Source organism: Cryptotermes secundus, unplaced genomic scaffold (genome assembly GCF_002891405.2).
Source record: "Cryptotermes secundus unplaced genomic scaffold, Csec_1.0 scaffold816, whole genome shotgun sequence".
NCBI classification, from domain to species: Eukaryota; Metazoa; Arthropoda; class Insecta; order Blattodea; family Kalotermitidae; genus Cryptotermes; species Cryptotermes secundus.
The window spans coordinates 130,889-144,091 of record NW_019724601.1 but is presented as its reverse complement, the minus strand read 5'-3'; the positions used below and the strand labels follow the sequence as shown (position 1 = coordinate 144,091).

At 37.2% G+C, this 13,203-nt stretch overlaps 1 protein-coding gene across 4 annotated transcripts in view; it reads left to right on the top strand.

The window, feature by feature from the left end:
* The window catches only part of LOC111862442 (tyrosine-protein phosphatase Lar), an 805,060-nt gene that overhangs the window by 760,136 nt on the left and 31,721 nt on the right, over positions 1 to 13,203 (top strand). For all 4 annotated transcript variants that reach the window (XM_023847834.2, XM_023847833.2, XM_033750665.1 and 1 more), the window contains 2 exons: positions 843 to 993; positions 8,371 to 8,667. In XM_023847834.2, the coding sequence (XP_023703602.1) occupies positions 843 to 993; positions 8,371 to 8,667 (448 nt within the window). The remainder of the gene's footprint in view (positions 1 to 842; positions 994 to 8,370; positions 8,668 to 13,203) is intronic.

Genomic DNA, 13,203 nt, shown 5'->3' with positions numbered 1-13,203 from the left:
TGTCTGTGATTTGGTTTGATGTGTTACTTGTTTGTGTTCTACAACTGTTAATGTACTACAATTATATGTGGCCTTTTTAAACGTCTTGGATATTCAATTTTTAACAATTTATCATTTTAAATGTACTTTTTATTGACATGTTCTATATCTCAAGGCAGCACTGCCAATTGTAGATCTCTGGAACGAAATAAATATGTATGTATGTATTATTAATATACTGCATCTGACAGAATCTCCCAAATAGAGGTCAGAAGCACTTGAGCAAATTTTCCCAGGGTATGGTGATAATCAGTTCTCTAAGCTGCATCTGGAATGTACCCCACATTTCACATAATGGGGGGTGGAGTCCAGCTGGGTCCACTCAGCACATTGGCCACTGAATGGCCTATTGTACCTGCCCCGGGTGATTATGATGATGGAGAATTTGGTGGAATGAAGATTGGCAGGGGAAACCGAAGTATTCAGAGAAAATCTGCCCCAGCGCCACTTTGTCCATCACAAACCCCACTTGACCAGACCCAGGCCGCCACAGTGGGGAAGCCAATGACTAACCACTTGAGCTGTTGTGCGGCCATGTACCCCACTTTAGTCCCAGGCATGTTATTGACTGTCCTTATTGAGATATTTTGTTGTTTTTCTCACTTTCTCAAACTGATTGCCAGGATTGTATCTTGATAACAGGCCATGACCACCTCCTTCCTTCCACTACAAATTCACCTTTCATGATTATCTTCTGACGTCATTCAACACAGTGTTACTTTTATAGCAAACAGCATCATTGAATAACCACAGTAATCATCACATCTGGTCTTAACTCTTGCTTTAAACCTTATCTGTTGTAGGAAAAGCATCACCGTCGTATTTCAGTCGCAGAGAGTTACACACTGACAGGTCTATACCCAAACACATTATATTACGTGTGGCTGGCAGCGCGTTCGCAACGTGGGGAGGGAGCCACAACACCACCAATACCTGTCCGAACCAAGCAGTACGGTAAGACAGAATGGTCAACACCACGGGCGGTTTCATAGCAATCGCTCATCCATAACCTGGCTAGCACATGTTCGTAAGGCCCATCTACTGCAAATTGTGTATAAATATAGGTGCTTCAAAACCATACATACTTGCCTGCTTGCTTGATGTTTTAAATGTAAGTTGGGACCAGGTTTCAGAATATTCCATTCTTTTGTCTTCTGGGTTCTGTAATAATATATTAAAAAAATTGTAGAACACACTAAAAGAGGGAAGCTTAACCCTTTGCAAGCCATGAACCAATTACATTGGTTTGGGGTGCTTGCATTAAAACTTGTCCAGCCAAGAAGGTCAGCTAATTGGTAATCTGTTCAATATTTCTGTCAATAGTTGGCATCAAATGTAACATGAAAATGCTTAGAGTCAAAAACAAGCTTTTGAATAATTTATATTTGTGGTCATAAGGCCATTTGAGGAAGTATTATTGGTTTCCTGTGCAACTGCAGCTGTCCTCAAGCGGCCTTGATGTTGCTAGAGGGTAGTTCTGTGGCAGGCTTTGGCCGTCAGAGGCCTGGCCATTATCTTCCTAACTCTGGTGCTACTCAGACAGGTAGTTAGTTGTAGTTCAGTCCCTGTTGACCAGCCATTCTACCCTAAATGTGCCCAATTGAAAAGAAAAAACAAATTTCTAAGGTATCCTTGGACCTCATATGCCATCTGTGAGCAAGGAGATATGACTACATGCTCTTAAAGACAATATATAACCCTCAGTATGGTGTTCATTCATGAATATTATGGAGAAAATGTTGAAGGTTTAAAGTAAAGTTATTCCTGTGCCTAACTAAGTAAGCACTACGACATGAAGATGTGTGGGGGAGTGGATGTATAAATCCATGTATTCTTGAGCTTGTCATTAGTTGGAAAATGTTGAAGGTCGAGTGTGATAATAGAAATCATCAAGTCCACTGTAAGGGGCGGGGATGGTATGGCAGTCCTGGAGATAAAGGGTGTTGAGAATGTAATTTGCTTACTCACATGCCACAGTGTGTTTATAAGAAGCAGAATGTGTTGAAAGTTGAGCATTTTGAATAATAGTGCCATCTCTTAGCATATGTGTGAATTAAGTATAGTAGGAACCCAGTTTCTAGTAAATATTGTCCATGTGGGCTCATGGTATGTCCAGCAGAAGGTTCCTCATTTGCTTAAATATATTCAGTGGCAAGGAGGTTTCAAGATACTGTTAACAAGCATTTTTCATTAAAGTAACGACAGCTGATGACAAACCTGTTGACAGACCCACCTACCAGCAGAATTAGTACTGCCTGCTATCTAACCACCTACACAGATTAACTCTTCAGATATTTATTCTTATATATTTTTCTGCTAAAAATTAAGAGATGAAATATTGTCTATGCTATGAAGGAAACGTTAGTTATGTATGGTTTTGAGCACATATATTGACATCGACCAAGCCACGATGCTGTGCCTAAGGTAAGTAGCAGATGCAGAATTGACTGCTGCACATGACAGTGACATCACTAATATAGCACTTCACCATCTCACATCTCCATGTAAAGAGGCTCTACACTTAATCTCACAAGAGATGGAAAATAAAAGAGAAGCTTACAGTTTATCATACAAGCATTGTGCATAGTGCAACAAATTCCAGTAAGAATTTTGAAAAGCTGTTTTTTTATTATTATTATTATAATTGTATAATATATATAAAAATGTAACTGTTGTGTTGGTTTCCATCTGTTTCCTATTTCATACCATGTACTTAATAGAGGAGCTTTATTGTTTGCATCGTGTTGTCTGTCATGATCTGTGGTATTCTAGCTGTCAATACAACAATAGAGAACCCCAAAAGATGGTATACAATTTACTCCATGCTCATACAAATGTGTATGATACACGTGGCTATTAAGTGATGCATACGTACTGCAGTAGAGTTTTTGGATATGACTAAAATTGCATTCTTAATTGACTTTGTAATTGTTTAATTTAAATGTTGTTCCTTCTTTGAAGTGTTAGGCATTATCTATATGGCGATACTGACAAGTGAAGTGGGAGTTTCTGTGGCAAAGAATGGGAACAGATGGACCAATGAAGCATTGTGATCTGAGTTAAAGCCTGGCTACCAACTGCATAATAGTAAGAGAGTTACCCTTATACCCAGATAATAAAGGTTAACCCTTTACATGCCTTGAGTCAATCAGATCAGCTCATCATACTTGTGTTAAATCTACTACAGCCAAGAAATTGGCCTGTTGTTAATTGAATAGTCCATTGCTCTCAATTATGGCATCAAATATGGTGCTGCAGTGTTTAGAAGGAGGAATAGGCTTTCACATTATCTGTACCTCCAGTCATCTGAAGGTCATCCAAGGAAGTATTATTGGTTCTTCTGTGTGACTGCATTTTCCCCAAACATCCATGGTGTTTCTAGTACGTCTGTGAAGGAGCTTGGAAGTGAAAGGATTAAAGGAAAAGAAAAGATAATAATTATAAAGGTTGACATGATAAATAAGAAGCTATATGTATATGAAACCTTAAAATTTCCATTTTTAATGTATAGTCACATGCTGTAATTATCACAGATGTATATTTATTTCATATAGAAGGTTATAAAATTATCATATATATTTTTTGCTGTTCAAAATTCTTACTGGTTCACAGCATATATAACATTTAGCACCGTAGACAATACATTACGTAAAATACCTCCCTCACCACAGTCTTGCCACCATAACTACAAAAAAAGTGTATGCCTACACCCACCTTTTACCACCCATGTCACTTTCACTGTATTGCCAGTTTTACTAGCCACCCAGATTGATTGATTGATTGATTGCTGTGTAATACTCACTGTTTGTCTGTATCTGTAAACATCACCAAGCATTGCATGCTTCACATACTGGAATGTTTGATATATATTGATTTTTTTAATTATTATTATTATTCAATGGCTTAATTTTTCACTGTTACAGCACAGCCTTGTGTATTAACACCACTGCACCAGTTTGCATCGTTTTAATTGTGCATTGTGTGGGCACCATACAGTCGTATATTATATAAAGTAATAATTTTATTTATTACTGTATTCTCACAGCACTGCCACTATTGTCACCAAAGTTTCGTATTAGTGTTTGTGAGAGTGTGTGTGCGTGCGTGTGAGATGCACATCTAGAAGCAAACTAATCACGTTTCTCCTTATCAGAAATTTAAAATAAAGTGAGCAAAACTATTACTCAAAAATTTTTTATAACAGTCTGCCTTACGTACCATAACCTATTTTTTTGGTACGCAGTACTTTTTTATATGTATTCGCCTTTGCTCTCCACGTTGGGTTGTACGTATTACATCGGTCGGTGAAAATCAATGACTAATTAGTACATATTGCTAATAGAGAGACATAAATCAATATTGTTATTGTTATGTGTTGGTAACATTGCTCTTGAATTACACAATTTCACTGTTATTAATGTTTGTCATCTACATAAGATATATCATATATACATAATTAGCATATTGTTTTCCATATCTGATGGACTTAAGGATTGAATCACCTCTATATTCAGTTTATTTCTGTAATTTTTCATTGAAAATTTATTTTACATTTTTGTTGCTGTATTATACAGAAGAACCCCATGTAATATTCCTCAATTTAAAATTTCCTGTCATTGAACATGCTATTTCAGTGATCCCAAGTCAATAATCTTAATGTTAAATATCCTAATTTAGTGCTGAAATCTTTTGCTCCCCTAAATGAAATCTGAAGTGGGGGCTTCTTTGTGTTTCTGTTATGTGTAATTTAGAGCTAGTGAGTACAGAACACAGAAATAACAATACTGGCCTGCCTCTCTTCATTTACATGTTATACTACTAAAACAGGAAACATCACACTGCTACCTTAAGACTGATTTAGTTTTATTCTGTTCAGTATTTTCTTCTTCCCTTGTCCCTTTTGGCTATGTAGTGACTGTACATTACCCTTTCCTTTTTTGCACTCTGCATATTTACACAAGTGGACACCGAAAATGGGGCTACCTCTCGGTTGACAAGGTCTGTGGTTTGTGTCAGGAGCATTTATTCCATGGTCTTGATGCTGGAATTTATTAGAAAACACATGTCCAGACCTTATGTTCCTTTTTGTTCCCTAGGAAATTTTAAGTAACATAAATATGTCTGCATTTTAAGCAGATAGGTGATATCTGATGCTCCGGTTGTTTGTCCACTGTTTATCTTCTTATAAGATTGAGGTCTTCATGGGAGTGACCATGATGTGACGATGCTCTGCAGTTTGCCAGATTGTTACTGACACTTCAGAGTAACATACGCTCTCTGTCTTCAGGATGGAAGCCCCTACCCTGTAAATGGAGTCAGGGTTCTTCCAGAACATCATTCTGTACCGTACCGGAAAGTGTCACATCCCAAAAAATAATAATCTTTGTCTGTTTGTTTAATTTACAAGATTGTATCATCTGTTGCTGAGTGACTTGTGGCTTCTCTGGAAAAACTTAAGTTACTTAGTCTCATGTTGAGGTGATGTAAAATTGACATGATTTTTATGTAATTTAATGATGCAACTTCAGTTGGTGAAGTTATGAAGTGTCAAATGAAATGGGGAAGTACTGAATGGTATATAAATAAGGAGTTGAAATTAGATGATCATTACCTATTTTAAGATAGTCACCCAGAATTAACTTTAAGGGACTGAGGTAAACCACAAAAATCCTCTGTTGTGGTAGTTGGTGACTCTTTTGGAGTTTGAACCATGTATTTTCCCAGTGCCCACCTAACACGAATGTCATGATCAAGTGGTAGCATTCCTGCTTTATACTGTTGAAGTCCCAAGACCTAATGTGAACTAGGTTTGTCTGGCTTATGACAGAGACTAGTAGTGGGCTGTTATGTATGTGGTAATGAACCTTTGGGTTGTGTGAAAGGTCAAGAATTTTTTGACTAGTTAAGAAACTGTTAACTCTGCTTCTTCATATAGTTGGATTCCATAAAAATTGAAGATATGGCAGTCCAACGGGAAATGAATTGTACAAGAATTGCATCTGCTTAACAAATCCAGTATCAAAAACCATGGAATGAATTTCACTGAACACCAAATCATTATCAAACTATTACAGTGCTTCACCTGATTGAATCATTGCGTGAAAGAGATTTGTTTCCAAGTCGAGTTTTGATGAGACATGGATAGTATTTGGAAATTTAGGGATGCATAGATTATGCTCTGTATATTTCAGGTTGTGGTTAATTGGTGCTAGAAAGTTCTTCATGTGGGTTGGAATTTATTAACTTTTGACTTGTCATCTTGTAAGTTCCAACATTCTTGCAGATTATAATAGTTGTTATGGGATTTATTTACATCTGTTCCAGTTGAATTTGTCTCTTCTTAGATGTATGTCTTTTGTTTACATTTACAGTAATATATTGACTTTGTTTGTACTTATCTTTGTTTCATTTTGCAGTAATTCCTTTTTGAGGCTAGTTTATCACCAAACCAAACAAAAAATAGATTATGAGTCCCTATCATAGCAACTGACAGATAGATTGCAAGGTTTTAGCTTTGGTTTAGGTGTATGATTTTGAATTTAAAAGATTCACAATTCAAATTTCTTTCAGCTGTTCACAGTTTGTACATCTTTAGATTAAGGAATTTGTTCAGTGCTTTAATTTCTTTTTAGATTTGAGGATTTAAAAGCGATTAGTAATTAAGGTTATGGTCTTCTGGAAAATTATTCTTTGTAGTTTGGAAGATAGGTGCCAGTGTTCTGTGGGACCTATTGCCTTCTTCAGGGTAGGATATTTCAAAGCCTATTGATTACTGCCCTCAAGGTCCCCTTTCCTTCTTCCTGTTCTCTTTTCTGTACTTCCTTTCCTTTCTTTCTCCCTGGCTGTACAATCCTTGAACAGCACTAGACCTCCATTATAATGATAGATGCCCATTCTTCTCTGTTTTCCTTTTTCTCCCCCTATTTCTCCCTGTATTTCTTACTTGTATTTGTTTTATTCTCTTCCTTCAATCACCTTCTTTCTGCATACCCTTCATAATTCTTTCCCCATTTACATCTGCCCTTTGGAAACAGTACTTTGCAGGGTCATTATTACTGTTGATTCACTCCTAGTTCCATTCTGTTTCCCCCTCTGTGTGACTTGCTGCCATCTGCCATGAAGATGGTACCTTACTGTCCAACTGGAGTTCCTACATAGTGTGGGGATATGGGCATCAGGAATGATAGACATTGCTAACTTTGCTTCCTAAGATAGGACATAAAGTAACTGACAGAAACCAAGTTTAAGGTCCAACCATCAGGCCCATTATACCAGAAGATATAAAATCCCCTAGGCAAGATTCCCATGACAGTGACGATGATGTTCACTGTCTTCTGTTATGTGATTCCATATAGTCTTTTAGATCATTAACAGTGATTTAGAGGAACCTCTACACTCTCTGTCTTTTACCATGAATATGGAGGCAGCAGTTTCCTCCAGAACATTGGTGGCATTATACCAGATTACATAAAGTCACATACCAGAGGATGGTAATCTTTAAAGTCCTCTGTTCCCAGGTAGTAAAGGTTAGTCACAATATCTCTTGATGGAGATGTGTAATCAGTCACACCAGTTCAAGAGATTGTGTTACCAATTTTTGAGAAGGCTATGTGGGCCATTCTGGAGTACTATGAAGAGAGAGAACCTGTTTCTTGTGTCAAGAGTCAAACCCAACCATTCAGTCTATAACCAGTCAATTTTTACTGAGTTCATTAATGCAAAACAATATAGAACAAGTTTCTGAATCCATTTGCTTTTCTCACTGTGCCTTCTACCTCCTAATTCTGTCACCCAAAACTTGCCTAAAGCTTGTACCAGGAATGAAAGGGCAGTCAATGAGGTTAATGAGGTTATCTTAGGGCTTACTGTCATCATTCTCATACTTGAATTTGGCAATGTATAGATTTGTTGGTTACCTGTCATCACCATCAAGACTTGTACTTCTGCATTGGATAGGTGTATTACTTTCTTGCCATCACAAGACAGGATTGTTTTTATCATATTTGTCATCATTTGCATGGTAGATAGTTTCTTATCATCATTTACAAGACTGGATATTTTTGCCACTTGTCATCATTTCAAGATGATATTTTTGTTGCTTGTCATCATTCACAAGACTTGTATTTGATCAGTGGATAAGTCTGTCACTTTCTTCTCATCTTGAACAGAATTTGCCTAAGGAAATGAATAATCTTTGTGAAATATGAACCAAAATTGTGATCTCTTAAAAAAGACTTGCATCTGGGCAGTGGTTAGGTTAGGATTTTCTCGTGGTCAGGATACACTTGGGTTGTGTTGAAATGTGTGGTGTCCCTCCCGCCCCAACTGTAGTGCCCGGGGCACCCCCCCAGAACGTGACTGGGGAAGCAGTGGGTCCAACATCGATCCGTGTGTCATGGGATCCACCACCTGCAGAGCGCAGCAATGGTCGCATCGTGTACTACAAGCTGCAGGTCGTGGAGAATGGGCGTTCGGACTCTGAGGCTGCTGTGATCACCCTGAATGCAACGTCATTCGTGCTGGATGAACTCAAGAGGTGGACAGAATATCGCATCTGGGTGCTGGCAGGCACTAGCGTCGGTGATGGGCCACCCAGTTTTCCCATCACAGTGCGTACTCATGAGGACGGTACGTACATCATCAAACAACATCCCCCCGGGCTGAGGGTTGCAGTGTGGGAAGGGCAAGGGCAAACAGCGTTGCAGTGCACCACATACCCCATCTTACACAACACAGTCTGATTTGTTTCAGTGCAGAAAGTAATGTGTTGAAAAGGCACGAAATCAGCAACTACTACTGATTAGTAATGATTTCATTGTCATTTCATTCCATCAAACATATTAAGAGTATATCTCTTCCTTTTGTTCTAAATATTCTTCATAGAATCATTACTTGACAGTGAATAAATTTGGATGAAGGTTTTGTTCTAAGAAAACAGTCATTACATGTTTTACTAATAATAGTCTTACTCAGTGTTTTTACTTCCCACCCAAAAAAACACAATTGTGAGTCCACTAATGAGAAGATCTTCTCATGGTCGAAACATGCTGCCAGGTGTGATATTTGATGACTTTGCCAGTATTCATCAGCTGTTTGCTGTCATGTGTATTCACACATTTTGGCTCATAAAGTGTTGGTTGCTTCCCAAAGTCCGATGGCTCTGTAAGCAAACTGTAGTTTACTGTCCTTGGATTCTTGTAACATTTCTTCAGAAATATACTTTCTCATAAAGTTTTGTTAAAATGCATAAAAGAGTTGGTTCATTCTGTTTCTGATATTTAAAAATATTATCCTGCTGATTATAATAAATTACCTATATGAGAGTGTTCATTTGGATTGTATGTTATTTATAAATACTTATTATCTAATGGAAGAAAGGATACATTTTAAAAGGTTCACCATTTAAGGCACTAATGGGTTTTAAGTACCTCATCCTTTTGATTGTTACTGATGTATTCTGTCTCTTCATGGATGAATTCTGTCAGCTGTATGGTGCAATGAATAAACAATACTTGTATTAATTGATTAATCCATTTTTAAAGTTGCCTCAGCTACTTTGGTTATTATAATTGTAAAACTTGACAGTTAAAAATGTACCAGAAGAAAATCTACATAAATCTTCTGAATGCTGATAAAAGCTAAAGCTAAAGCATATTCTAATAAAGTGTTTATTAAAAGCTTCTATACTCACTATATAGGTTGTTGGTTAAATAAAATTGTATTGAAATAATTTCAGTAAATTGTTCTAAACTTCTTTTTAAATATGCGTATAAAATTGGGGTGGCCTGGTTTAAGACATGACAGTCATTTCTAAGAGAGAAGATTTACATCAGTTACAATTATTTATTGTCTTCAAACATGACTATTATTTTGGAAACTGTTCATGACTTGAGTTTTTTCAAATATACTCTTTCTGTCATCAGATGTAAGGGAGGAAATATTTCTACTCAGTTGGGCCTATTAGGAAGAGTTACTCTCAAACACTGCATCAGTGGAGTAGGTATCCCTTCTTACTTGAACTTCATGACAGAGACAGGTCCAGTTTCGGAAACATCGTATGACAGAAAGCTAAAGACAGAGGACAGTGTCCAAAGTAACAATAATGTTTTTTGTTAACTCGCCATCAGCAGAAAAATCTAGACTTGCTATCTTTGTTTGATGGAATTGAAAAACTGACATATGTTTGTTAACAATAATTTTAAAACATTGTTCATTATTTATGAACTCACTAAATGTTGAAAATTACATAATATAAAGTTCCACTGTGTTCATGGGGTGCATCTGTTCTGTATGACCTACAGGAAGAGTTTCTTCTGGCAGTGTGTTTGTTCTTGATTTTCAGTTATTGGTCTAAATTGTTATTCTCCTATATCCAAAAAATTGTGTCTTATAATTCTCTGGAATTCTATGTGGTGTTATTGCTTATTCTTGGGGATGTAGAATTAAATATATCAGGAGTCATAGAACGAAGCAATTTTGAAAGTCTTAAGACCCAGTCCAACATTACTGCCCCTCACCCATTTTGTTGTTCCCACATTCATATCACATTTGTGTTAAATTCCCTTCAAATTTCTCCTCTATTATATCCTGAACCATTAGACATTCATTTCTCCTGTTACCACAACAGTGGAGTAAATATACAACACACAGTTTAATGATGCTGTCAACTCAACATTAACTAGAATTTTTTGAACAGAATGTAGTAAGGTTTTTGTGAAGCAATTTAATGGATTTTTGACTATAGAAGTGAATATATTTTTGGGTATTAAAAAGTCATCTTTTTTGTCAGCATATGCAAATGATTTTTTGAAATGTTATTAATATTTTTTGTGTGTGTGAGTGTATGATAATAACAGAGTTAGCTATAATTTTTGTCTTTTGTTGAAGAAGAAGAAGAAGAAGGAGATTGAAAAAGAAAATAATTATTACTAATATGCTAATTTGTGTTTCTGTTTTTCTCCCCTCACGAAAGCATTTCCAGCGGCCAATGATGGGGAGAGGTTTTGAACCGTCAGTTTCTATGGCTTGTTCTATTTTTATATACGTATACTGTCAGTCCTGTTTGGAACCCCCAACCCCTTTCACTTGGTTTCAAGATGAAACTTCTTTAAATCACTAACCCCCCCTTGCCCCCCCCCCAATAATTGTTGTTTTTTTGTAAATGTTTAGTAATGAGCATTCACTCTCACATATGCCATGACTTGGATTTGCCTATCACCAGCACACATTTATATAATCTCGTGAATGTTTTTTGGAAAGAAAATTTTTACACACAGCACCTTTATTAATAAGTTTTATTATTTACTTTTCAGTTTTGGATTTTTTCCTTGTTTTCTTTTGTTATTAATAACTGCACCACTTGTAAATTTAGATTCACATTTTCTTGCATGCAAAGTTATTTCTGTTCCTGTCACAAGAACCCTGCCAACTCAACCACTTGCTGCTTCCTGTTCCAAGTCCTGTTTCTGAGGTCTTCACTTAGGCAGAGCACCGTGCTAATTCACACTTAGTCACTCAGCAGCTGGCACTTTATTTCACTGTGGTTAATTCTGCACTTGTGATTTGTGTTAATGCTATGTCTGTATGTGCGTGGGCGTGTGCGTGATGAAACCTGAGCATTAGTACTTGCCATCCTCAAACTTTGTCTTCTGTCTTTACCTGCCAGAAATTCTCACAGTGGTGACTGTGAAGAGTATATCGCCTTTGAGATGTAACACCAAGTAGCCCAGTAGAAGTTCAGTGACGTTTCGGGATAATATACAGGCTTTATCTTCAAGTTGAAAGACTACCAAGCCAGCAATTAGCAAAACACTGGCAGCAAAACTACCTGTTTTGGCTTATTCTTCAACTCCGAAGATGAAGGCTGTATTTTTCTCTGAAACAGTGGTGAACCTCTGTCAGACTACATGGCATAACATTCCAAGAAGATATATCTCTTCAAGTCAATGTCATTTTGCCAGTTTTAGTGGAATGTTGGTATTCTGCTTCTTCATATGTTCTCCTACTTATGCTGCTAGTCTTTGTGTCTCAGGTTTGGATGATAATGTTGTTTACATGTTGCATCATGACAGCTCAATTTAATGTCATTAAACAGGATTTAGTTTACTGATGGTTTTGAAGAGGAGGAAGAGCAAACCTTGCAAGTAGCAGCCACAGTTAAACTCTGTGATGTGACATCATATAGTTTGGTAGAGAGGTACCAACCTGCTGCCTCTGTCTGTGTGGTGATGTGAATAGTTAAACAATATTAGCTTCCTAACCTAACACATGAAAACTAGCAGCGTAACTGTGAGAGCAACATATGCAAAGCAAAACACTGAGGTTCCACTAAAACTGCACAAATTGATGATGGTTCCTTTTGCTCTAGCTTACATGGCATCACATTTCAGAGAACAGTAATTGTCACTATACTTATATGTCAAGTAGCTGTGTTAAAATGCACTTGTTGTATGATAAAAAGAATATTGCAGTTTAATGAAGACTGTTCCATATCAGCCTTCATGGTTAAGCAAGGTTGCTTTTTGATCTGTATTCAACGTTTCAGTGAACATCACAGTTTTCGAATTTAAGGTTCTCACAGCAGTGACTGCGAAGAGTCTTCTGGGTTGGAACACCTTGTAGTTTAGACAGAGCCCAACGCTTCAGCGGAACACATCACCTCCGTCTTCAGGGTTGAAGTGTAAACCAAGCAAGAAACAAACGGAACCTGGCATCAAACTTTTTGCTTGTTTACCCTTTTACCCGGAAGTTGGAAGTGTTATATTTCTCTGAAATTTTGGGCTGTCTCCAAACAACATGATGTTACAACCCATAAGACCATACTCTTTATCCTAATTAACATTTTTAAGATAAATGTCTTGTATAGTCACTGGGTTCGTGTGTAAATATCTGGGACAGTGGGTGGTATATGATTGGGCTAGTTATCCAATCCAGACATTAACCAGTGAGGATTTTCAAGATGCTTGTTTCCCAAATTAATTTGTCAGCATTTGCATTGATGTACAGAAATGGGATGGGATTTGAGGTTCTCACAAGTGTGACTGTGACACTATATAGTCTTGTAGAAGTTTAGCTAGTCAGCTGACTCTTCAGCACCAGAGTGCAGACACTTCCTACCTCCAGAACTCCAGTAATCTTCACTAGACTGCATGACATTGTATTCAG